At 55.4% G+C, this 25,147-nt stretch overlaps 2 protein-coding genes across 3 annotated transcripts; both read right to left on the bottom strand.

Annotated features, from left to right (window-relative positions):
• Positions 1-331: 331 nt before the first annotated feature.
• ICAM5 (intercellular adhesion molecule 5) lies at positions 332-21,658 on the bottom strand. Its single transcript, XM_081283136.1, has 18 exons — positions 20,429-21,658; positions 17,941-18,201; positions 12,431-12,736; positions 11,830-12,117; positions 11,498-11,752; positions 11,105-11,353; positions 10,851-11,041; positions 6,597-6,795; positions 5,444-5,713; positions 4,946-5,266; positions 4,448-4,735; positions 3,950-4,204; positions 3,559-3,807; positions 2,845-3,087; positions 2,470-2,748; positions 2,143-2,382; positions 1,464-1,727; positions 332-761 (listed from the first exon to the last, which is right to left on the bottom strand). The coding sequence occupies exons 1-18, from the start codon at positions 20,808-20,810 to the stop codon at positions 493-495; spliced, it is 4,809 nt and encodes a 1,602-aa protein (XP_081139262.1). The 5' UTR covers positions 20,811-21,658; the 3' UTR covers positions 332-492.
• On the bottom strand, positions 8,202-9,414 carry ICAM4 (intercellular adhesion molecule 4 (Landsteiner-Wiener blood group)). 2 transcript variants are annotated; one of them, XM_081284702.1, is made up of 3 exons: positions 8,959-9,414; positions 8,533-8,838; positions 8,202-8,407 (listed from the first exon to the last, which is right to left on the bottom strand). In XM_081284702.1, the coding sequence occupies exons 1-3, from the start codon at positions 9,350-9,352 to the stop codon at positions 8,268-8,270; spliced, it is 840 nt and encodes a 279-aa protein (XP_081140828.1). In that variant the 5' UTR covers positions 9,353-9,414; the 3' UTR covers positions 8,202-8,267. The 2 variants fall into 2 exon arrangements, with proteins under 2 accessions (XP_081140828.1, XP_081140829.1); XM_081284703.1 differs by having other exon boundaries at positions 8,533-8,751.
• Positions 21,659-25,147: the final 3,489 nt, after the last annotated feature.

The following is a 25,147-nucleotide window of genomic DNA, read 5'->3' as shown; positions in this document are numbered from 1 at the left end:
CTGCAGCCACTGCTCCTCCCTCCACCCATCCCACCTCTTGGGAAGGACTGCTTGGCCTCTCCCGGCAAGGCAGCGTGGCTCTGCTGGTAAACAGACCTGGGGAAAGCACCTGATCTCCCACCTTCAGGATCTAGCTGGGTCAGGGGGCAGATCGGAGGTCCGCGCTGGGCGGAAGAGATAAGCAACAGGGAGGAGGAGGAAGGAGCTGGTCCCCACCCCTGCCCAAGGGTCCTGTGATGGCAGGAAACAGTGTACAGGGAGGTAAAGCTCCAGATCACACTGCTTACCCGCGGCTTGTCACGTGCCTGACGCCTGAAGCCGAGACCGAGAGTCCTTTATAAAAACTTTATTGGGGGAGATGGGTAGAAAATAGGGGTGATCCCCCTGGAGTTGAATAAATAAATAAATGAATAAATAAATAGATAGAACAATAAATAAGCCCCCGTGTGCGCCTGGGGGGCGGCCCCCGGCCCGCGGGGAGAGGGGAGCAGGTCACGCGGAAGTCAGCTGGATGGCGAAGACCTCGCCCCCCGCCGGCGACTCCGCGGAGCCCCCCGTCTCGGGTCCACCTTCCGCGCTCCCGCCGGCGCCCCCGCCCGCGCCGTTGAGGCACACGGCCTCTCCTGAGCTCTCGGCCTCCTGGACGTTGTACTCGCCCTTCTTGCAGGCGGTGGACTGCACATAGAAGGCCAGGCCCGCCCCAGCCGCCAGCAGCGCCGCGCCCCCGGCCGCTCCGCCCACGGCCACCCACAGCCACGGACCTGCGGGTGGAAATTTTCACCGAGGGTGGGAAAGCGCCAGGCTCCTCCCACCCCCAGTCACTGTCCCCTGGCATGAACACGAGGTCAGCCTTCATGCATCTGGCATGTGAGCCCCAGGGAAGTGAGCCCGGCCTGTGAGAAGTTGGAGAGCACCTTAAGCCGTCTAGGGGCAGTGGGACCGCAGACCCAGTTGACACCCCATGCGAATATAAGCCCTTGACCCCATAGTGGTGAGTCAATTGTCTCCATTCCCAAAAGGACGAAGACCAGTGAGGCCAGCGCAGTTTCTCCACCCCAGAGAGAACCATCCCCAGGAGCTACATTTAATGGGAGAGGGCACCTCGTTGACCCCCATCAGCTTCCCTGGGTCCCCCTTCCCCACAGCGCCATAGTGGAGGGTGAGTTAGGTCAAGTCATCCTCACCCTCTACCCCAAAACCCACTCCAAGTTCATCAGAGCCTCCCACAGCTGTCACAGCTCTGAAAGGTCCCTCCCCTTGGAGCTGACCTTCCTCCCGACCTCCGCCTCCCACCCCTCATCTTCCATCAAGAGTCCCATTCCTCAGGCGCGTTGACTTCTACTTTGACCCACTTTGGTCTCGTCTTTTGGGATTGAGAGGCAGAGATTGATACTGACCCGAGCCCCAAGGCCGGGGTCACGCCCTCCAGCAGATCCCTTGCTCCACCCCCAGCTGTCACTTACCAGCCACGCGCACCGTGATGCGCCGTGCATGGCGCCCATGCGCGTTGGTGGCGGCGCACTCGTACTCCCCGCCGTGACTGCCCATAGCACCCGCCACGCTTAGCGTGCTATTGTTGCTCGACAGGCCGATGTTGAGGGCTCCCGGGGGTGCGCGCCAACTGATCTGGGCTGGAGGCCAGGCCTCTGCGCGGCAGGTCAATGTGAAGTTCCCGCCTGGCCGCACGCTCGAGGGTGAGGCGGCCAGCTCCGCCACTACCGGACGGTCTGCAGGGGTCAAAGGGGTGAAGACCGATTTAGCGGCTGCTCAGCGGTTACCCAGGTGCCCTACTCTGGCCCATCATAATCGGCCTGACGCCTCCTCTTTTCCGGTGAGGGGAGAAAATGCTGCTGGCGTCAGAGCACCTTCCCTCCACAATCAGCATTTTAGGACATAAATTTTGCTCCCTTCTTATTGAATGGGAGGAGGTGGAGCTTTGCCACTATCCATCCAGGATTTAAGCGAGCCGGAGCGAGTTCCTGTTCTCTAGAATTTTCATTACCACCCAGGTTTAGGCCAGAACTCCCTGCTCCCAACAATGGGACTGAGAGAGGTGCCGCTGAACTTCCGTGGGCTCTGTCACCACTGCAAATTACTTTTCCAGGGACAGAGTCCCTTGCATCAGGAAAGGCCTGCACTCACATTCCACGCCCACAGTGATGGTCCGGGAATCTGTGCCATGAGCATTGGTGGCCACACAGAGATAGGTACCCGCGTCCTCTCGGGACACGCGCTGCCTCTCAGGCTGGGGCGCACCCTCTCTGGAGCAGTGCACTTGTGGGAAGGGCTGACCTCGGGCGGTGCAGGCCAGCGCTGCAGGTTTAGCCCCTTCCAGCCATGTCTGATGACTTGGGCAGGTGGACTCATCCATCTGTGGCGACGCTGCAGAGTAGCCAGTAGAGGGCGTCAGGGAGGGGGCCCGGGACCCTGGGGACACCCCTTACTCCCGCCCACCTGGGCCCCGCTCACACTCCGCGCTCACGACAACTGTTTTGACCGTGGAGCCGTGCCGGTTGGTGGCGTTGCAGATGTAGATACCAGGTGTCAGGTCACCAGCAATACTGGGGTCTCTAGGATTAGGGTTTGAGCTTGCCAACGGCAGCACCGTCCCCTCACTGGCACCCTCAGAGCCCACGCACTCCACGCTTGGCTCTGGCTTCCCATCGACATCACAGGAAAACAGTCGACCAGATCCTTGCACCCAGGTCCAGTTGCTGGGGCAACTCAGCTCGTCAAAACTGGGGCCATCTGGGACACAAGGAAGCAGGGGTTCACATAGGGGACAGGAAGCTGGTCTGGGTGGTGCCGACAAACCCTATCTTGTCCTGAGCCGCCTCTACTCACATTCCACCGTGACAGCCACATTTTTAGCTGCAGAGCCTCGAGCGTTGGTGGCTTCGCATCGGTAAGTGCCTGCATGCTCCCGAGCCACACGCAGCAGCCCTTCGACAATTTTGGCCTCCCCAGTGCGTACACAGCTCACGTTGGGCGGAGGGACCCCGTGCGCCACACAGCTCAGCGAGGCCTCTGTTCCCTCCAACCAAGTAATCTGTTCTGGGCAGCCCACACTGTCTAGCGCCGGTGCATCTGAAAGGAGGCGTATGTTGTTGGGTTTGAGGTCTGGGGACCGATGTGATGACCTTAGTGACCGTTTTTGGGTCCCAGCGCCAGGCTGGGTTGGGCAGGCTGTGCCCTGCAGGGACTGCTAGCCAAAAGGGGTGTAGCTAATCAAGCCAAGAACTGCTTTGAGGCTCCATGAGCCCTGAGTAGGGGCATTTTTCTAATTCCCACAATGAACCCACAGGCCCTCTCCAGTCTTCAGCCTAAAATTTTTGGCCACTCAGACCGCCCATTTTTGCCAGAGTACACCCACACACCCACGCCCCCATCCTTTTCCAAGATTGGTCCCTGATGCCGCTTCCTCACCAGCCTCTTCCCTTTTCCCACATCTTGCTCAGAGACACACTTCAAACCCTATTCTTATACTTCGCTGTAGGTCAGCCCCGCTTAGGCCCTGAGAACCAGAAAGAGATGCGCCCTGGGTACCCCACTACTCACATTCTACTGTTAGTGTCACGTCCTTGACCGCCTCGCCCTGTACATTGACCGCTGTGCAGCGGTAAGTGCCCGCGAGTGCGCGAGTGACCGGACCCAGTAGGCCAAGCGCCAGCACCGCCCCGCCGTCGGGCCTCGCGCAATGCACTGAGGGCGCTGGGTTTCCTCGGGCCTCGCAGCGCAATGTCTGCTCTGGGCCCTCTGGCCACGTCCAGCTTCTGGGACAATCAGAGTCGTCCAGCCGGGGACCATCTGTGGACAGGGGCGTGGGATACAAGAGGCTAAAAGTGGCTTGCGATGAATGACCCCCGCTTCCACTATGCGATCGCGATCGGAGAGTGAGCAGGTGATTGGAGGTCACTAGGAGCTGGGCGATGGGTTAACATTAACTCACATAGGACGCGAAGCTCCGCGCTCTCGTTCTTGCTCAAGATCTCCCCATCCACCTCGAGGATGGCTTCGCAGAAGAAGCCGCGCCTGTCATCATTCTCAGTGACGTTTAGCTGGAGTTGGGCGGGCTGCCCCAGAACAGCAGCTGGAATTCCCTCCAGTGTGACCAGGGTCCGAGCCCCGGCTGTGCAGGTTACTGTCACCATCTTCCCCTCAGGGGCGTTGGGTTCGCTCAGGTTCAGGAGGGGCGCGGGAAAGCCTGGGGACCGAGCATTGCCGGAAGTCCGCTGACCACGCCCCTCCTACGGGTCAAAGCCCGCCCCTTATCTCCCGGAGCGTTTCCCGGGTTGCAGCCAACTTCCCAACCTCTATCTGTCGGTCCTTTAAAAATTCTCTGGCCAGGCCTGTTCAGGTACTGAGATCCCGCCCACTCATCGCCCCGCCTTTGAGTGGTTTTGGCCCCACCCCTAGGTCGCGGAAATCTGGGTGCGCAGCTCCTTACTGTAGATCGTTAGGTTCTCCCGGGTCTCTCGGCTTTCGCCCCCCAAGGTCACGGTGCAGACCAGCTGCCTGGCACCCTCCTGCTCTGCGCTTGCGGTGACCGTAGCAGTGGCCATGAGGGCGTCCCCCTCGAGTGTGACATAAGGATTCAGTCTCTGATCTCCCAATTCGAGGTAAATCCCAGCCTCCGGGGCTGGAAACAGTCCGTCCAAAGAGCAGCTCACTGGCTTTTCTGAGCCCACTTCTAGGAGCCGGGGAGCAATGAGGCGCGGGGAGTCTGAAGACAAGGCTAGGGTCGAAGAATAGGACTTAAATTTATGTACTGAGCAGTCGATATGTACTAAGCATTTCACATTCACTATCTTATATTATCAGTCTTACGGCATAGACGAAAATAACTCAGCAGGTGAGCGTTGAAGTAAGGAGTAGCATTCAGATGCATATGTCTCTAAACTTAAAAATCAGCCCGCCCCAACTTGGGGACCCCACACCCACTCACCGAAGGTTCGGAGCTCTCTGGGGGCGGAGCTGTTTTCAAACAGTCCCAGGCCATGCGGCCGAAGGTCCAGCTCCGCGCGGCACGAGAAATTAGCTCCATGGTCCTCTCTCCGCGCCAGTACCGTGGCGGTGAGCACCGCGCCCCGCGCTCGGGGTGGCTCGCCGGCAAAGTTGCGGCGGATCAGCTCCTGAGCCCCGCGCAGCAGGGTCAGTGTGAGGCTCCCGCGGGGACCGGCGCCCGGGACCCTACAGCTCAGGGTGAAGTTCTCGCCCACGGGCTGCCAGGCAGGTAGCGGCACCAGCTCTACGCGATCTGGCCGCTCTGCAAAATGGGAATCGCTGCTATTGGAAACGCTGGGGCTTAGGGAGGCAAGACCCAGAAGGGAGAGCGTGGGAATCTAGAGGGTGGAGCCTAAAGGGGAGGACCCCGGAACCCTGGGGTGGGGCCTTGGAAGGGAAGGAAAGTAGTGGAGTATGAGCTTGGCCACACAGAACTCACGGAAAGTGCGAATGAGCCCACGCGCCTGTAGTGTGCGCCGCGCGCAGCGGAAGAAGCAGACGGGCTGGGTCTCTGGCTCGCGGATGTCCACTAGCTGCCGCGCCAGCCAGCGCAAGCCCCTCTGGGTCCCATTTCGACGCAGCGAGGTCTCCAGGCCACCGCGCTCCGGCCGAGGGCAGTTGGTGCTGCAGTTCAGCCACAGCGAGCCCCCGCGCTCCACAAGCGCAACGCGGGGCTGCAGGTCTGCCCAGAAGGGCTCCTGCGCGACCGCTGCCCGGGGAAACGCGGGCTCAGCCTGAGACCTCAGTGCCCCTACACTGAGTCAGGGGTCCCCGAGGGACGAGCAGAGGCCACAGTCAGGAAAGAACCCAGGAGTCCCGCGTCCTGCCCGGGCCTCAGGTTTGGATGTGTGCTCCCAGAGTCCAAACCTTGAGGGTGTCTCTGGGACATGGCAACGGTGAGCCCTGGTCTCCAAGGCTCCAATGAAGTGGTGGGAAAACATGGTGGGAGGGGAAGAGAGGGAAAATGGGGTCTTCGATGCACACAGCAACGCTGGGAGGAGGGGCTCCAGGTGGGGGATGGGGAATGAACGAGTTCTCAAGGTCCTGGCAGATCGCCAGGAGACTGAGGTTGGAGTGAAGGCAAAGCTGAGTTGTGCCTGAGTCAAGGATACGGGAGGACCCCAATCCTGGGTAAAGAATATGGAAAGAGGACGCGGGGCTGGACGCTTGGAAGGAACCGCGGGAACGACCCGGTTGCCAGGGCTCCGAATGGAGCGGGAACAGCGCCTCTGAGTCATGAGTTGAGGAGATAGGGTCTTTGCTGATCGTGAGTGGGAAAGACGCCAGTCCATGGTCCACAGTGCACCACACAGAGCGAGGAGGTACCCGGGGAAGGGACAGGAGAGCCACAGGGTCTCTAGGGCACAGGGTTGGGTGCAAAAGAACACCCTCCATCTCGAAGGGAGTAGGAGGGCCAGGAGTCACGAGGCTGGGTCTCTGTGCGTGGTGGGGGGAGGGAGACAGGGGCTCAAGGTGGGGAGCAGAAGCGTGGGAGCGAGGAGAGGGCGGAGCTGGGAGGGGCGTAAGGCCGCTGCTCAGGTCTGGCAACTCCGCCCCAGCTCTGTCCACCCCGAACAGCAGCGGGCTCTTACCTGAGAGGCCAAGGATCCCCAGGCCCAGGGCAGCCCAGAGGCCGAGTAGCGCTCGGCGCAGCCCTGGCGAAGGCCCTGGCATCGCCGCCGCGGGGGAAGCGAAGGAAGCGAGGGGAGCGCGAGTGACGAGCCCAGCTAGAGGACGGCGCGGCGCCGCGGGTGGAGTGTGGGGGAGGCAGAGTTGCGCTCGGGGATTGGTTTAAACGTTGGTAACTTGGTTTCCAAGGAGGGGGCGGCGGCAGAGGCGGCGGGGGGCGGGAGGCGAGCGTGCACTGGGCTCCAGGCCTTGGCGAAGGCGAGCCGGCAGGAGTGAGCGACCCCCGGGTTTACATGGAGGTCGGCCCGATCTCCTGGAGCCTTCTGGGGACGACCACGCTCTCCCGCGTCATCCTCGGCCGCGACGCGGAGGTGGGGGGATGCTGGGTTGCCCTGCCCAAACCTCCACCCACCCTGGTTTAGATGCTAGGATAACAAGCTGGGCTCTGAGCTCCGCCCGCAGGTTTAGCTCCTCCTACCAGCGCCCCTTAGGGCGGGGATTGATTTGGAGCTTAAGAGAGGTTTGAGCAACACCGTGTGGGGAAAAGACGGGTCTAGAGGACGGTGTGGGGATGCCTCCTTCCACTGAACCGTCTTCTGACCCCGAGGAGCTGAGGATGACAACCACACCTCTAGTCCTCCCGCTCGGCTCCGGCACGCGACGAGGGGGCGGGGACGAAAGTGCCAGCGAGTCGGAGACACGTGTGCGTGCGCGCAGCGTTCGCGGGCGTCTAAATTAGAGTCGGCTCGGCTCGGGGTCTGTATTTACCCAGCGTGCAGCGGGCATGTGTCTACCCGCCTGTGCGAGCGCAAGCTTCCCAAGGAGCGCTTCTGAATGCGGCTTCCTCGGGGCGGGCTGGGCCCTGGACAGTGTCGGCTCCGCCAGGTACCCTGAGCGGGCCTAAATTCTGCATCTTCGTGAGACCGAGAAATCAAATGTCACGCTTTTGACCCTGCGTCTGGGTCCCAAGCTTTGACACCTCCCATATGCCCACCTGGCCCAGTGACTACCAGGACGTTGCTAGGACACCAGGCTCTGACAACCTACATGGACCATCTGATGACCTCTCTCTTGCTGTCACTACATAGTTAGTTTGGGTATCCCTTTCCCGCAATACGAGACCCTATATGACCCCGCCCACTTATTTTCTGTTCCTCAACGCTAATAGTGGGCTGTGGGGATGAGGACCCCTCCGATGTTGGCCTCCTGGAAAGCCGACTGTGTAAAGTGGAGATGGGGGTGGGAAAGGAAACTTAACATCCAATCAGAGCTGCTGCGTGGTAGCGACGGAGCCAATGAGGAAAAGCTGTACAATGAACCAGCCCTCCCCCAGCCCAAGGCCCCTCCAGGGCCCCCTTAGCCCATCTGCACCTCACTGATAATGCTAGCAGATGTTTTTTTACTACACCGGTTGGGAATGCAGAGGTACTGGGGCCCTGGAACCTCAAGTAGGCCTTCAGGGAGAAACCTCAAGTGCCTAACTAAGCAAGACAAAGAATTTTGAGAAAGCAGGGCCAGTAAAGGAGACACTTTCCTCTAAGGACCCTTAGGCTGTGTGACACAGACTGGTAAAGGAAACTTTATTGATCCAAGCTGGGTTTACTAAATTGTTCCAGACTTCTTTTTCCTTTGGCTTAGTTGGCATAGAATAGCTTTCTAAGCCCGGGCTGCTTAGCTGGGCACTTGCACAGGTAGGCAGCCCCCATGGCAAGAAGAATTCCCACAAGGGCTGCGATGGAGGTGGAGGCCAAGGCTTTGGAGGCGGGGTTCCAAGCTGGGAGCAGGAGGTGAGAATTAGGAAAGGAGCACATAGAGGTCTGGCGACCACCATGTGATCATTAGGTCTGCACACCATCCTGAAGTCATAACCTCCCTCCCCCAAGTCCCCAGGTGCCTCACCTAAGGCTGTTAGCATAATAGGTGCTGAGCTGCTGTGTATCACCAGACCGTGGAGACTGAGGCGCGCGTGGCAGGTCAACGGCTGCCATAGGTTGCTGGGCCCAGTGCGCAAAACATGGGTCAGCGTCACATTGGCCACATGCAAATCTTGGAAGTGCTCCAAGGTTTCGAAATAGATGATCTGGCCGCGGCGCCTCAGGATCACCATCAAGGAGCCCACTGGGAAAACGTGCGTCACGTGGCAGCGCAGAAAGTACTCCCGGCCAACCAACATCGGTGGTTCCAGGATAACGCTGCGAGGCCGCTCTAAAGCAAGAGGGGAGCCCCACCGTAAGGTCCGCGGGCGCCCCCTCTCGCGACTTTCAACTACCCCATCCTTCACCTTCTTCCCCTCACCCCAGCTGGACCTGTACCCCTGTCCCTCACTGTAGGCGGTGATCCTGGCGGTGGCCTCTCGCGTTTTTCCTGCGCAGGTGACGAAGCAGTGTACGTCGGAGCTCCAAGCCCTCACATTCAGCAGCTGGTAAGATACCCAACCTGGCCCACTGAGCGTCTTGCCCAGCAGCAGCTGGGTGCGGACGCTGGAACTTTCCGGCAGGGGGCAGCTATTGCTGCAGTTAAGCCACACTGAGCCCCCCTGCGGTACCACCACCAACTCCGGACTAATGCGTACCCAGAAGGGCGCTGGTGTCTCCGAGGGTGCGGGAGGGCTGCCGCTGGTGCCTTGCACACGCTCAGCCTGGTGCCCCAGCACACCTCCATCTCCTGGATACACGGTCACCAGCAAAAGCAGCAGCGACAGGAGGAGCAGAGACCCCATGGCAGAAAGCCCGCGCTGAAGGGCCTGGCGCCAGAGAGCCACCACTGGCTCTGGAGATAGGAGATTCGTAGTCCCGCCTCCTTAGACCCGCCCAGGGAGGGGCCCCGAGATCCCCAGGGGACCCAGGAGCCCTGCAGAAGATATCCGTCCCTTTTGGCCCAGGAATGAGATTCCAGACCCCATTGACAACCAGTTGTCATTTCAATTTTGTGGACGGGGTCCAGATAATTTTTTTTAAACTCCCAGATTTAGAACAAAGCCTCAGAGTTGAGCCAACAGGCAACCTTCTCTTGGGAGAGGAAGTAGGAGGTTAGGAGCTGTGGCTGGGCTACATAGAGTTTCTTCCAGTAGATGTGACAGGGTTTTCTCTACTCACAGAGGCTGACGCTGAGGCTGATGAAAAAACTTTATTGGCATAAAGGAGAGGCTTCCTGAGCTGGGAGGGGGCCCAAAGCCTTGCAGGACTGGACCCCCATCACTGCCCCCAGTGTCCTGAACACTGAAGGGTTTCGGAGCTGCACGGTGTTCTATTCCTTCATGGTCCCACTGAGGCAGAGACAGGTGAGATAAGGTGGGGTACACAGTTGGGAAAAATTTCACGGGACTTTATAGTGTTGCTGCACAGGAGGGGCATAGTCACTGAGGATCACTGAGAACATAGGCTGAGAAACATGTGGGTGGAGAGGTGGTTAACAGCACCAGTGCTGAGAAGGGGAAATAGTAAGGTCTCAGTGAGTGGTGGCCAAGCATGTCACCATTGCTAGCTCCTACGGTGCCTTAATGCCTGACAGAAAAAGCACCCTTTCTGGGAGAAAGCCGCTTGGCCAATGGAGTATGAAAGTCCAGCCCCACTTGATCTTTTTACCAGGCACTCTTGTGCAGTGCCCAGCCAGGACAACTCTACCTGGCGACTCTGAATGTAATTAGACTGAGAATTCCATGAGAGTGAGAACCTGTGTTCACCTTGTTCACCATTGTAGCCTACATAAAAGGTAGGCAATAAATAGCTGGCAAAATACCAAATTAATAAATACATCATCATCAAGAGTTGGGGACAACTGGACAGCAGTGTCAGAGCCTTAGAGGATGTACGGGCCTTTTTGTTTCACTGCTACCTAGGTCTGTGGGTTTATTCTTCCTTCGGGCTATGGGGCCCGGCATAGGAAGTAGGGAGCGGACCTCGGTATTTCTAGGCTGGGGATCCACAAGGTCCACCGCCACCACTCCCCCACTGTCCTGGTCAGATCCTACATGTGTCCAGGTCTTGGCTTCTCCTTTTGGCTCAGACTGTGACTGCGGGTCAGGTGTAAGGCCTGGAGATCCTATTTGTGCAGATGCCACGACACCAAATGTTGTCTGCATCCTCAGGCCACGGTCCTATCCTGTTACCCTGAGGAGGTGGACGTAGCCAAATGGCTTCTGACCACCATTCTCTTTCATGCAACACCATGCAGATGAGGGGGCGGTGAGAAGGAGGCCCTGTCTTGGGGTGGGCTCAGGGGGGCGTGGCCTGTGTTTTCAGCTTCATGGCGGCGGCGGCCTCCTGCGCCTTCAGGAGCTTGTATATCTTGATCTTCCGTTGGCGGTTATAGAGGTAAATGGCCACGACCACAGCGCCCAGGATGGCCCCAGCCGTCAACAGAACGATGATGAGCACATTTTTCCCGGCTGCTGGAAGGACACAAGGGACTGAGGATCAAGCTAGGATCTCTGTTCCCACCTGCGCCCAGCCACGCACACTGGCACACTCACTGAGCACGGTCAAGAACACCTTCCGGGTGACCGCTCCACGAGGGCTCTCTGCCTTGCAGAGGTAGGTGCCCTCATACTGCTTCTTGACAGGTCTCAGGTCCCCAATGGGCAGCGGAGCCCTATCCGTTTCCCGAAGACAGGTCAGCTGAGGGACGGGGTTACCCCGTGCCTGGCACGACAGGTTCTGGTTGGTCTCTTCTGGCCACGTCCAGTTCCCCAGGCAGTCACTCTCGTCCAGTCGGGGCCCATCTAGGGAAACAGCAGGATGAGTGAAAGGGGACCCCTCACATCTAGGACTACCAGGGGTGGGGACAGGCCTTGGAGGGCAAGAGTTGACGGGGCCTTTGGGCTGGGCCACAAGGGCAGGGGTCATTGTGCAAGACCTCCACTCACACAGGACCCGAAGCTCCTTGGTCTGGTTCTTGTACAGCACGTGCCCAGCCACCTCCAAGGCAGCAGAGCAAGAGAAGTGGCGACCGTTGTCCTCAGCTGTGGCGTTCAGCAGGAATTGGACGCTCGGGGCCCATGGCTCAGCTGGGGCGTCGCTCAGCCTCACCCTGAGGCCAACGGAGGCTTCACACGCCACTTCCACCTGGGTCCCTTCTGAAACCTCCTGCTCGCTCAGGGTCAGGTTGGGAGCTGGGAAACCTGAGGCGGAACACAACAGTGAGCCCAGCCCCGCGGCAGGCCATGTCCCCTGAGAGCCTCACCCCTGCCCTTCTTACTGTAGACTATCAGGTTCCTCCAGGACTCCTGGCTCTGGTTCCCCAGCATGATTGCACACACCAGCGGATGGTCACCCTTGTTCTCTGCAGTCCCCTCCACCCAAGCTGTGGCTGAGAGGGAGTCCTCCTTGTACATGACTGTGGTGTTCAGCCTGTGGTCCCCCAGGGCCAGGTGGACCCGGGCCTCTGAAGCTGGAAACAGCCCACCCATGGAGCAGACCACTTTCTCCGATGTGCCCACCTCCAGGATCCTGGGGGTCTCAAGCTGTGGGGAAGTCATCGGCAGGACTGGGGAGAGAGGGTGAGCGTGAACAGAGAGGCCGAGACATCCCACAGCTGGCTGGGGCATCTTTACTCAGGCCATAGACAGGAAGAGAACGTTCCAGGTGTGGGAGTAAAGATGCCCCAGATCCTGCGGCCACAGGCACCCCATCCCCAGGGCATCCCGCTCCTGTAGGTAAGCATCTGTCCTTTCCAAAAGCTTCCGCAACCTAGGCCACCACCTTCTCGATACTGGCCCAGCCAGGGGCTCCCTCCCAGGAACCCGGCACCCACGCAGCAACGCTGTTCCCCTCTGAGTCCACCTTCCCCGGGGCCTCACCAAAAGTCCGGAGCTGCCTGGGGGCCGAGGTGTTCTGGAAGAATCCTAGTCCTTGGGACCGCAGGTCCAGTTCAGCTCGGCATGTGAAATTGGCACCATAGTCACCTCTACCCACCAGCACCGTGGTGGTGCCCTCTGCTGGCTCCCCCACCGCAGGTTGCCGGCTCAGTTCCTCCTTCCCACGGAGCAGCACCAGGGTGAGCTGGGACCGGGGTGCCCCGCCCTTCACCTGGCATTTCAGGGTGAGGTTCTCACCCACCGGCTGCCAGGGGGGAAGGGGTAACAGCTCCATGTGCTCCGGGAGCCCTGTGGGGACAGTGGGGGAGTTTCCCATGAAGCTGGCCAGCGGGCACCTGTCCTGGAATCTCGCCACTCCCCTGACTTCCCAAAAGAGGACGCATGGTAAGCAGACAGGAATGCAAGAGCTTCAGGGAAGGCTGTTGAGAGGCCCAAGTGTTTGTAAAGGGGACCAAAAAATTCTTTATGCAGTGCATCCAGATCTGAAAAGAACTGCAAACTCTGTGCCCACAGCCTGGTCAAACATAATGCCCAGGAGAAGCCCCTCCACTAGACATACTTTAACCAGGGCTCCTGTGAGCTGAGGGTGCGGCTGGGGCTAGAGCCCTGGTTCCATCCCAGACCACAGAACGAAACCTCTGCTCAGCCTGACTTTTTGCTCCATGGTGCACACCACCATCTTTTTCTTCCCCATATTGGGGCTTGAACTCCTGAGCTACACCCCCAGTCCTTTTTATTATTTATTTTGAGACAGGGTCTCACTAAGTTGTCGAGGCTGGCCCTGAACTTCCAGTCCTCCTGACTCAGCCTCCTGAGTTGCAGGGATCACAGGAATGCACCATCATGCTCAGCAACACATCTCCATCTTCTAAACATATACGACAATCTATTCTATTCAATTGTTTCCCTATTTCCTCCTTTTGCCCAAGGAGGGAAGGGATGTGTGTGTGTGTGTGTGTGTGTGTGTGTGTGTGTGTGTGTGTGTGTTGGGGACAGAACCCAGGCTCTGGGGGCATGCCAAGCACCCCTAGCCCAAGGGCAGAGATTTTTGTCTGCTTTGTTCTTTTGTTCTTCCTGGCACACAGTAGTTGCTCAATATTTGTCAACAGAATGAGGTAGAGCAGGCCAAACTGATGGGAGGCTTTTCAGGAGCCCAATTTGTAAAAAAGTTGGTTTTTTCCCCCAGTGCTGGTAAAACCCAGGGCTTCACTGAGCTCCATCCCCAGCTCCAAGGGCCAGATTTCAAGGGAAAGAGAAGGAGGAGCTGTGGATCCCATGTTAAAAATGGGCAAATAGAAAAACGAAACCAAGGGCTGGGGCTGGGGCTGAACGGTAGAGCGCTTGCCTGGCATGTGAGGCCCTGGGTTCCCTCCTCAGCACGGCATAGGAATAAACAAAGTGAGAGATCCATTGGCAACTAAAAACTATTTTTAAAAAAAGAGAAAAGAAAAAGGAAACCGAACACCCCCTTGAATATACATACAACACAGAGGCCAGACTCCATTCCATACGGAGGAACAGAATCCCAACCTGATGACCAGGACGGGTATTGCACGACGAGCTGGGGATTAGCACCAAGACCCCTGGCTCCCCAGGGAGGGAACATGATGACCTTCCCTTCCCTAATCTCTTCTCAAGAGGTCCCAAAATGTCACCTGCAATGCCCCTAAGGTGTAGGGAGCCAGGCTGGCCTGTGTTGGACGCCAGCTTATGTGGCTTCTTGCCGTGGATTGTGGTCCAGTGCCTTTGCCCCTCTGAGCCTCAGTTTCCTGAACTGTAAAATGGGGCCATTAGAAGTGGAATATTATTCATCAATTTGAGAGACTGAGTGACTAAAAATGGGCAGGAAGCTTCTTTTTAGGGTGATGAAAATGTTCTCAAAGTAGATAGCGGCAGTGGTTGTACAATTCTATAAATACACTGAAACATTCATCCAATTGTGCTTTTTTAAAAATTTTGCGGTGCTGGAGACGGAACCCAAAGCCTTCGAATGCTAAGCAAGGTACTACCACTGAGCTACACCCCAGCCCCCAAAGGGGTGAATTTTGTGGTATGTAAATAATATCTCAGTAAAACTGTTTAAAAAAAAACCAAAAGGTCACAAAAACCTCAGAGGTACAGCTCTTAACTCCTTTTTTTTTTTTTTTTTTTTTTGAGTGGGGTGGTGCTGAGGATGGAACCCAGGGCCTTTGTGTGTGCAACACAAGCACTCGACCAACTGAGCTATATCCCCAGCCCCAGCTCTTAACTACAGAAACTGGAAATGGCAGAATAGGAGGTCCCATCAAACCTCAGCCTCTAAATGGGACTCAGCAATCCTTAAGCCTCGTTCCCTAAAAGGACAAGAACTCGAGGAAGGGTGTCTGATTTGTCCTTACCTCTCCTGGACCCTGATCCTCAGTCCCTCACCAAATCCTGGTCACTTCGTCTTTCATCCCTTCTTGGATGCCACCGTTGCCAATAACATGTGCAGCCCCTCAGGCCCAGCCCAGCCACTTTCTGACTCCTGTACGCCCTGCTACCTGGATTCTTGACCTGCCCACAAATCCTCATGGCTCCCAGCACCCCAAGGAAGAGAAGGTCGCATGGCTCCTCCTTTCCACCCCAACAGTGTCCACCTCTTCCTGACCCGCTCCCAGGATGTCCCCTTGTTCACGGGCTGTTCCCTCTGTGCTGGGGATTGACCTCAGGGGCTTGCCCATCCCAAAGGCACACTCTACCTCAGCCCCAGGGCACCCGTTTCTACCAACCCCTACACATCCATCAAAGTCCTAGTGGTCCCGTTCTCTAGGAACTATACTTCTAACTTTTTTTTTTAATATTTATTTTTTAGTTCTCGGCGGGCGGACACAACATCTTTGTTTGTATGTGGTGCTGAGGATCGAACCCGGGCCGCACACATGCCAGGCGAGCGCGCTACCGCTTGAGCCACATCCCCAGCCCCTACTTCTAACTTTTTTGACATAGCTTAGCCACCCAGAGGATGCCTCCTCATGTTGGCACCAAGAGTGGGGCAGAGCCCGGCCGGTCTCTCCTAGGCACCGCCCACCTCATATGCCCTGGAAACAACCACCAGGCAGCCACTGGCCCATTTCCCAGAGGTGGAAACCAAGGCAAAGGGAGATCCAAAGTCACCGAGGAGAAATGCGGCGGAGCTAGGACCCAACCTGTAGTGCTGGGTCCTCAACTGCCAGGCGGAGACTCAGAGAAGCCCTTAACGAGATTTCCCAGGGGTTTTCAGAGGCCACCAGGAATGTTTGGGGACTTTCCTCACCTGGCGGCCAGCATCTGCTCAGACACCCTCCAAACCAGAAGTGGAGTCGATGAGCGCCTGAAGGCTTTCTTTGTGAGGGGCCATGAAGCTTCTTCACCCTACTCTCCCCAAGGCAGGAGGTCTCACATGATGGAAAAATAAACTTAGAACCCATGTCCCCCACCCTCACCCAGTCCCTAGAGCCACGCTGGGCCTGGGACTCAGGCAGTCTCATTCCAAGTCACTTGGCCAGTTCTCTTTGTTGTTTCTCCTTTTCGTTTTGTTATGATTTGAATTGTATTTGTGCTTTTTTTCCCTTTGCCTTGGAAACTCATTCTCACAGATCAAAAATCCTCAAGGCAAAAAGGACATTACAAGAAAATCCTCTGCCTCCCCCTTTCCTGGAGCCTCTCACCAGTTTTCCTATTCACAGCCAATTAATATTGTCCTTGTCATTTCTCTCTCTCTCTTTTTTTTTTTTTTGAGATGGGGGTCTCACTAAGTTGCCCAAGCTGGCCTCGAACTTGTGATCCTCCTGCCTCAGACTCCTAAATTGCTGAGATTACTGTGCCCACATTATTATTTCTTGTGTTTCCTTTTAGGGCTCCTTTGTGTGTAAATACCACCTCCCCATCTGCCCCCTTTGGCTCTCTGCCACAGAAGATGGCATGCCACTCATGCCCAGCAGTACTTTCTTTTCAACTTTACAGTACACCTTGGAGCACTTCCCTTCTGGCACAGAGGAGCTTCCTCATTCTTTTACACAGTTACATACTATTCTCTGATATGGCAAACCTACTTTTCTCTCCCTGGCCCTCTAGAATGCAATCATTTGTGAACTTGTGTCCTCAAGCAGCTAAGTGGTAGAGAGCTTATCTAGCATGTGTCACATCCTGGATTTGATCCCCAGCACCACGGGAAGAAAAAAAATAAAAACTTTAAGGCTCCACCAATGCCTTGATGGGAGGGGCCCATTTACGAACACCAGGACTGGGATTTCTAAAGTGCAGAACACAAGCATATATCAATTTTTTTGACACTACCAGAGATTGAAGCCAGGGGTGCTCTACCACAGAGCTAATATGCAAATCCTTTTAAAAAAATTATTTATATTTTGAGCTGGGTATGGTGGCACACGCCTGTAATTCCAGCGACTTGGGAGGCTGAGGCAGGAGGATCGTGAGTTCAAAGCCAGCCTCAGCAAAAGCAAGGTGCTAAGCAACTCAGTGAGACCCTTAGTTGAGGGGCCCTCAACCACTGAGCCACCTCCCCAGCCCTATTTTGTATTTTATTTAGAGACAGAGTCTCACTGAGTTGCTTAGCACCTCACCATTGCTGAGGCTGGCTTTGAACTCTCAATCCTCCTGCCTCAGCCTCCTGAGCTACTGGGACGACAGGTGTACACCACCCGTGCCCAGCAAGCAAATATCATTTTGAGACTCAATACCTAATAACTTGCCACAGGGTTGTGCTCAGACTCCTCGCAGTCTGGCCAGCACGGCTGTTGTCAATTCTTTTAATCAATGTGTGAACAATGTCATCTGAGGTCTAGTTTTAATTTGCATTTGTTTTTAGGGTTAAGAAAAAATATTATTTTGCAATTCTGGGGATGGAGCCCAGGGCCTCACACATGCTGGGCAAGTGCTGTATGGCTGCTGGGCTGCACCCCCAGCCCATGCATCCTTTTCTAAAGCATCAGATCCAGGGGCTGGGGATGTGGCTCAAGCGGTAGCGCGCTCGCCTGGCATGCGTGCGGCCCGGGTTCGATCCTCAGCACCACATACTAACAAAGATGTTGTGCCCACCGAGAACTAAAAAATAAATATTAAAAATTCTCTCTCTCTCTCACTCTCTCTCCTCTCTCTTAAAAATAAATAAATAAATAAATAAATAAATAAATAAATAAATAAATAAATAAAATAAAGCATCAGATCCAGAGCTTCCTGCTATGTTTAAAGAGTATAAAACTCCTGGGTGAAGCTCCGTGGTAGAGCTTGTGCTCAGCATGCGCGAGGCCCGGGGTCCATCCCTAGCACCACACACAGAGATTAAGGCATAGAGAGATGGTGTTTTCCAATGGTCCCAATTCCTGTTGATACTCGAAATGTAACCAAAGAAATTCAAAGGGCTTCCAGATGACAGTGGAATTTTCTCCCTGCCCTTCCGTGAGCTGCTCTGAGGTTCCACCCCCACCTCTCCCACCCCATCTCCCTAATCCTGTCCCCTGGCTGCCACTCACTGTACACGGTGATGGAAATCGGAGCTAATGTCTGGTTTGAGCCACAGTTGGAGTAGCACATCGGCTTGCTGTCTTCCTCCACGTCACTCAGTTCGAACACCTTCCAGTTGTGCCCTCTGTCTCGCTCCTCCTTGGTCAGTGGAGTCTCCAGGCCCAAGAAGGCCTCCTCTTCACAAGTTGAACTACAGTTCACCAGCACAGAGCCTCCTCGGGGCAGAGTGGCTTCTGTGGGGAAGACCGACGCTTGGGCATCTCCAGGCTCTGGAACACAAGGGTGAGGACAGAGGCGTGACCCATCACATGCGCCAACGTTACTGTGTGCCCAGCTTGGGCGGGGAGCTGGGCACACGGCCCTGAACTAACAAAACCCTCTGCCTTCAGTGTGGGAGACAGGAATATTCGTGAGCAAACAAGATAATTAATAAGGGATGTTAGTAAAGATTTGGCAAAAACAAAACAATGAGCAAACCAATGGTGCCTTGGTGACAGAGCTGGGCAAAGACCTGAGTGACGAGAAAGGGCTGGCCATCCAGAGAAAAGGGAAGTGGCTTCCAGGCAAAAGGAACAGCAAGTGCAAAGGCCCTGAGGCAGAGCAGCTGGAGCCCAGGGAGCCAGGGGAAGGGGGAGGTGAGGGAAATGAAATCAAGATCACGTGAGCAGGGCAGAACACACTGAAGAAGAGTTTTTAAGGCTGGGGATGTAGTTCAGCGGTAGAATATGCAAATATATATATGTAATATATACATATACATAATATATATGAATATACATATACACAAATGCTTATGGTGTTCTTTGAGGACAATGAAGAGCCATGGAAGGAGAGTCAGATTGTAATACCAAGTCAGTCCTCTCCTGCTTTCCAAGAGGTCAGGGGAAGGGAGCTAGGAATCCGACTAGCTCCTTACTCCTTCAGACACACTTTCCCCTCTCCGAGCCTCAATTTTCCCACTTACAAGGTGAGTGGGTGTAGTCACCACACACCCCTGTTTATAGGAGTCACAGCACAGGGCAGGTAGTGAGTGGTTGGCTGTCTTGTAAGGAAGTGCGATTAGAAGGAAGAGGTTATGTTAGACCTCAGACTCTGCCTGCAAAGTTGAAAAAAAAAAAAAGAAAAGAAAAAACTTAAAGTGCTGTGGGGGACAACTGTAACCCCAGTGACTGGGGGGCAGGAAGATCAAATGTTTGAGGCCAGCCTCACAATTTAGCAAGGCCCTAAGCCAACTTAGTGAGACCTTGTCTCAAAATAGAAAATTAAAAGCTGGGGATGTAGCTCAGGTGAAGCACCCTGGGTTCAATCCCCAGTACCAAAAAAAAAAAAAAAAAAAAAAAAAAAAAATTAATTAAAAAGGAGGGAGCCTGGCTGGATGGCCAATACCTGTAGTCACAGCTACTTGAGGAGCATGGATTGAGCTTAGGAACTTGAGATCAGCAGGGGCGACATACCCAGACCCCATCTCAAATGATAATAATCATGATATTAATATTAATAATAATAAATCTGAAGGGCTGGGGCTGTGGCTCAAGTGGTAGAGAGTCACCTAGCACATGTGAGGCACTGGATTCGACCCTCAGCACCACAAAAAAATAAAATAAAGATATTGTATCCACCTAAAACTAAAAAATAAATATTAAAAAAAATAATAATAAATCTGAGCACCCCTGCCTGACCCTTGCAAGATTCCAGGCCTCAGATTAGCTCTAGCTGGGGCGGAGGCAGAACACAACAGAGACTGGAAATTCTCCAAGGGTGATTCTGGAATTACTCCCATTTCACAGGGGGAAAGAGGGAGGAGGGCAGGCGTCGGCCTTGCTGGACAGCGTTGGAAAGAAGGAGACAGCAAGATGACACAGTTCCAGTTCCACCAAGGGTTCTAATCTGGACTCATCCTGATTTCTAGTTAAGTCACCTCCCCTCTCTAGGCCCTCATCCGGGCTGGAGCGGGGAGCTGGGGAGTGCTGCTGCGACCTGCTTCAACGACCTGCTGCGACCTGCTTCGAAGTCTGTGGTCCCTGAGAAAGTGACTCTGGAATTCCCCTGAGCAGAAGCAGCCTGGACTTCCCCAGGGGCAGAAGATGAGGAACAGAATGTCTGTGGGAGGAGATGGGTCCCCAAAGCCTACTCGGAGCGGAGGCCAGCCCCCCACACCATCTGACCGTGTCCTGGGGCCAGGGGTAGTGCTGCACCCCCACACAAAGCCTGCGAGGTGGTCCTTATAAAAATGGTGGCCCCATTTTACAGCCGAGACCCTTAAGCGTAAAAGGGGCCCGAGGCCACCCATCGAGGTCATTCAGAGTCTGGGTTCCACCTGCGGCTGGTGACTTTCAGTGGGGGGTTCTAGTTCCATCTCCCATAACCCTAACACGACCCTAAGCAGGCACAGACGGATCCCTTGCCAACCGGAGAGGCGTCCTCCCACCGCGCACGTCCAAGGCGCACGTCGTATCCGGGGAGCTGACCTGACGGCCACCCGCACCTTCGACTCACCTGGGAGCAGAGCCCCGAGCAGAGCCAGGAGCAGCGCGGACCGGGCGCCGGCGCGGGCCATGGCAGCCTGGGCAGTTCGCAGGGAGCAGCGCGGAGGCGAGAGGTGCTCACTGCGCACTGGAGCCGGGAGAGCGCACGGGTTCTTTATAACAGCTGGCCACGGGGGGCCGAGGGGCGGTGCTGCTTTCCCGGAAACCTCGAGCCTTCCCCTCCTCAACGAGCGCTCTGGCATTTCCGGACTGAGAGAATGCCCGTCCGAGCGGGTGGTCCTGCCTCGCTGGCCGTGGCAGGGTCGGAATTTCCAAACTGAAGCAAGGAGGGAGGCAGGACCGGGAGGGGAGAGTAGGGGGCTGCTCCTGGCCACCGGGGGCGGGGGTCTCATCCCCGGCCGGAGTAACCTCGATTCACCGTTTACTTAGTGATCGAATACTGCCAACTACCCTGAACAGTCGAGACTGATAACGTGTCCATTTCACAGAGGGGTAAACTGAGGCTGCGAGTTGCGAAGGGATCCGAACTCAAGTCTTGACTCCCCAACTCGGGCAGGCCTCTCTAATCGAGTGGACAAGCCCCTCGCGGGGGTGGAAGCCCAGGGATCCTTGCCCGGAGTCCTGCATTCAAAGGTGCCCCTCCCCAAAGGGCATGTTCCAGCCAAACTGCCACCGAGGTTTCCGGAGAAGCGACCTGAGCAGGCCCAGGCACCTCCCGGCGTCCGCAAGCCCTGCGAGTGAGGACGTGCGGCGCTCCCCGCCCGTGGGCTCCCGCCCCACCCCCGACCCGCGCGACTTCTCTTCCCCTTTCGGCCTCGGCCACGAGGGCGACTTCACAGCTCCCAGAAAAAGGAAGGAAGCCGCGTGGTCCTGACGCCCGGAGACCTTCCGCTGTCGTCCCAGGCTCTGCAGGGAAACTGAGGCTTCGCGGTGGCGCGGGGAGAAGGGCGCCTGCCCCAACTGTGCGCGCCCGGCCACGGCCTGCACGTGTGACCCCAGGTCTCGGCATCCACACGTCGAGGCTGGGGACCTTGGGTCTCAGGACTCTGATCCACGCCGCCTAAAGCTTCCTGTTGTGGGACGCTTGTGGAGTCGCTATGGAGACCTTGGAGGGGCCACGGAGGTCGTGAACCAGAAGGGGAAGGGAGAGGTCCGGGGGATGCGCTGGCCCTTCCTCCCGGGGACCCGGGCTGGGAATAACACGCCATCCGAAAAGGCGCCCCTCTCCCCGCTCGGATTTTTCTAAGGAATTTCCACGGGGATCTTTTGTCTTGCGGGTGCGGGTACGCGGCGTGCTGAATCCCCGCCCTGCAACGACCTGGGCAAAGTCCCAGAGTGAGATCAGGGACGGCCCAGCGCGCAGTCTGGAAAAGCCCGAGCCTTCTTTCCGGCGGAGTTTTCCTGGGCTCGCCTCGCGGGTTGCTCGGTTCCAGAGCAGGAGCGCGAGCAGCGAGCTCCCTCGCGCGGCCTCAGGCTCCCTTTGCAGCCATGAAGCTATATTCTTTTCTCTGTGTATCAGGCGCCTACTGTGTGACAGGCATCGTTCCAGGTGTTGGAGACACATCAGTGAACACAGAAAACAATCCTCGCACCGTGCAGGGATCGTCTTAGTAGAGGCGGTACCAAGAAACAAAAATAAGATATATGGAGCGTTGTGGGGTGGGGGTTCCTTTGGCAGTACTGGGGACTGAACCCAGGGCGCTTTACCACCGAGCTACATCCCCAGCCCTTATTCATTCATTCGTTCATTCATTCATTTTTATTTTGAGACAGGTTCTCATTTGCTTAGGGCCCCGCTAAGTTGCTGAGGATGGCGTTGAACTTGCGATTTTCCTGCCTCAGTTTCCTCAGTCACTAGGATTATGTGGCTAGCAATTTAGTTTTTGATTAATACTAAAGAAGAAAATTTAAGCAGGAAAGGGAATAAGAAGTGTGAGTTAGTGAACTTTCTTTTCACACACACACCAGGAATTAAACCCAGAACTCTGGCATGCTAGGTAAGCTCTCTACCACTGAACCGCACCCCAGCCATTGTTATTTTACTTTGAGACGGGGTCTTGCTGAGTTGTTCAGGCTGGACTTGAACTTGCGATCCTCTTGCCTCTGGTTCCTGAGTAGAGGAAGACTTAGTGAGAAGGTGACATTGAGCACAGACCAGAGGGAGATGAGGAGCAAGTCATGCCAGCCTCGCGAGGAGTGGTGTACCACGCAGAGGGCCTGGAGGTGGAAAACCCCTGCATAGGGAACAGCTCATGGCCAGTGTGTGTCTGCAGCAGGGTGGGTGAAGGACTGGAGGGAAAGAGGGCAGAGAGGTGACAGTGTAGGTAGCACAGGTGCTTGGCGTCTAGGAAGGACTCTGGTTTTTATTCCTAGTGAAGTGGGACCCGTGAAGGTTTCTGAGCACGGAGGGACTACCTGACTCAGGTGTTCACAGGTGCCTTCTTGAGGCTGCAGGAGCTCCAGGCTGCTCTGGTCCAGATGAACAATTGCTGGAGCTGGGCTGGGAGGTGGCATTGGAGAAGTGGTTGAATTTGGAATGTGTTTTGCAGCCTGGGCCAGCTGGTCTTACAGGCAGCATCAAGGGTGACTCCTTAGTCCAGGTGTGAGCCCCTGAGGGGATGGAGGGCCATTTCCTGAGATGGGGATAGATGGTAATGTGGGGCAGGCTGGCAGGGGGAGCATGTTCCTCCTGGTCTTGAACTGCCTTTGTATTTCTGCAAGGAAAAGGGAAACAGATATTCCCCAGCCCTTTGCTGTAGTCTACAGGAAGGGAAAGGCTTCCTGCTAGGTGCCAGGCAGTCTCAAGCAGGACTAAATTCAGGGCATAATCATCCAAACCCCACTCCATGGCTTTGAACCTTCTCTCCCCATTCTCTGAGCTCTGGTGTGGCCACCTTGCCATTCCCTCAGCCTAAATGCTCTTCCAAACGATCCCCAACACAGACAGCTCCACCCTTCTTATGGCCTGGCCTTCTCCTAAAGGCTTTCCTGGGTGCCCCCAACTACATCCTGCATCTTGCCCTGTCCACTGTCACTTCCCTAATATTCTCATTACATTACTGAACTGATCACCCCAGTGAATTCTTCTGATTTACTAGATTCTCTGTCACCTCAATTTCTGGGAACTCCAGAAGAGCATGGAGTCTGTCAGCTCCAGCACCCAAATCAATTTCTGGTCCATAGGTGGATGACGAACACCTTCAGTCAGCTCCTTCTACACGTGGGTTCCGCACCCACAGATTCAACCAACTGTGGACAGAAAACTTTTGTTTTTGTTTTTTTTTTAATCAAATCTGTACTGAACATACACAGACTTTTTTCCTTGTCATTGTTCCCTAAACAATCCAGGATAACAAAAATACTTACATAGCATTTAGATTGTGTTAGATATTGTAAATCTTCTAAAGATGACCCAACCTCTATGGGAGAACGTGTGTAGGTTATAAACAGCAGATAAAACCCCATTTCACATAAGGTGCATCTGTAGATTTTGGTGTTGAGAGAGGTCTTGGAACTAATCCCCCGTGGTTACCAAGAGACAATTATATTTGCTGAGTGAATTAACTTCTTTTATCTCTGAGCATTCCGAATATACTGCTTCTCCAGTCTGGGATTCACTTTCCTTCCCATGCACAGCCTGCCCCCCCCCCCCATTTTTAAATTTTTTTTTTTTTAATATTTTATTTATTTTTTCTTAGTTTCTCGGCGGACACAACATCTTTGTTTGTATGTGGTGCTGAGGATCGAACCCGGGCCGCACGCATGCCAGACGAGCGCGCTACCGCTTAAGCCACATCCTCAGCCCTAAATTTTTTTTTTCTTCAGTGCTGGGGATGGAACCCAGGGCCTTATGTATGCTAGGTAAGTGAGTGGTCTTTCAGAGATACAGTTCCAGTCAATGTATGTGGGTTTTTTGTGTTTTTTTTTTTTTTTTGGGGGGGGGAGATTGTTGTTGTTTGTTTGTTTGTTTGTTTGTTTTTGGACCAGGAATTGAATCCGGGGGCATTTATCCACTGAGCCACATCCCCTCCTTTTTAGAGACAGGGTCTTGCTGAGTCGCTTAGGGGCCAGCTGAATTGCTGGGGCTGGCCTCAGACTCATGATTCCTCTGCCTCAGTCTCCTGAGCTGCTGGGATTACAGGCATGCGCTCCCATGCCCAGCAATGTACGTGTTTTGTTCCAATCACAACTTTGCTTATCTTTCCACCCTTCAAAACCTTATTCAGTGGTGGAATCTCATCCTGTCCTAGTGGAGAATCTGCCCAAGATTCAGGCCCAGGTGAACATCATGCTCAGAGTTGGCTCAGCTGGGAGCCCTGGCGTGGGCCTTTCTAGGTTGGAGGCTTCTTTGGGGAGGGGACAGGGCAGGTCCTTCTTGGCTGCTGGCTTTGCACTGTTTGGATGACCCAGCAGAATCAAGTAGCACCCACTGGGGAAACCTGCATTTCTCTGCTTCTGCTCTTGGGTGGGGGTCTGTGTAAGCTGCAGGCCTCTACAGCTGAGAAAGCCCGTTTCTTCTCCGCTGCCTCTGAGTGATGTGTTGCAGCTCTTAGTGGCTGGCTATGCCCTCCAGAGTTGCAGCAGACCCCAGCAGCTCGCTGCCGTTTCTTCTTTCTGGGTTCTCCTCTTGCAAATTCAAAGAATGAAATCCACAGACGAGGATGAGGGAGTATGAGTAAGATTTATTCAAGTGTGAATAGAAACACACTTGTCCCACAGGGCAGACGGG

Source organism: Spermophilus citellus (assembly GCF_964194105.1).
Source record: "Spermophilus citellus genome assembly, chromosome: 3".
NCBI lineage: Eukaryota > Metazoa > Chordata > Mammalia > Rodentia > Sciuridae > Spermophilus > Spermophilus citellus.
Note: the sequence above shows the minus strand (reverse complement) of the source record. Positions and strands in the feature narration are given on the sequence as shown.

Excerpts from the sequence above, each read along its gene's own strand:
- ICAM5 (XM_081283136.1), bottom strand. The coding sequence starts at position 20,810 with ATGAGACCCCCGCCCCCGGTGGCCAGGAGCAGCCCCCTACTCTCCCCT. Across the intron at positions 11,042-11,104 it reads GGTGTTCTTGACCGTGCTCA|TCCCTTGTGTCCTTCCAGCA; the intron begins GTGAGTGTGCCA and ends CTTGATCCTCAG. Across the intron at positions 3,088-3,558 it reads CGTGACACTAACAGTAGAAT|ATGCACCGGCGCTAGACAGT; the intron begins GTGAGTAGTGGG and ends GCCTCCTTTCAG.
- ICAM4 (XM_081284702.1), bottom strand. The coding sequence starts at position 9,352 with ATGGGGTCTCTGCTCCTCCTGTCGCTGCTGCTTTTGCTGGTGACCGTG. Across the intron at positions 8,839-8,958 it reads CGCCAGGATCACCGCCTACA|AGCGGCCTCGCAGCGTTATC; the intron begins GTGAGGGACAGG and ends CTCTTGCTTTAG. Across the intron at positions 8,408-8,532 it reads TATTATGCTAACAGCCTTAG|CTTGGAACCCCGCCTCCAAA; the intron begins GTGAGGCACCTG and ends TCCTGCTCCCAG.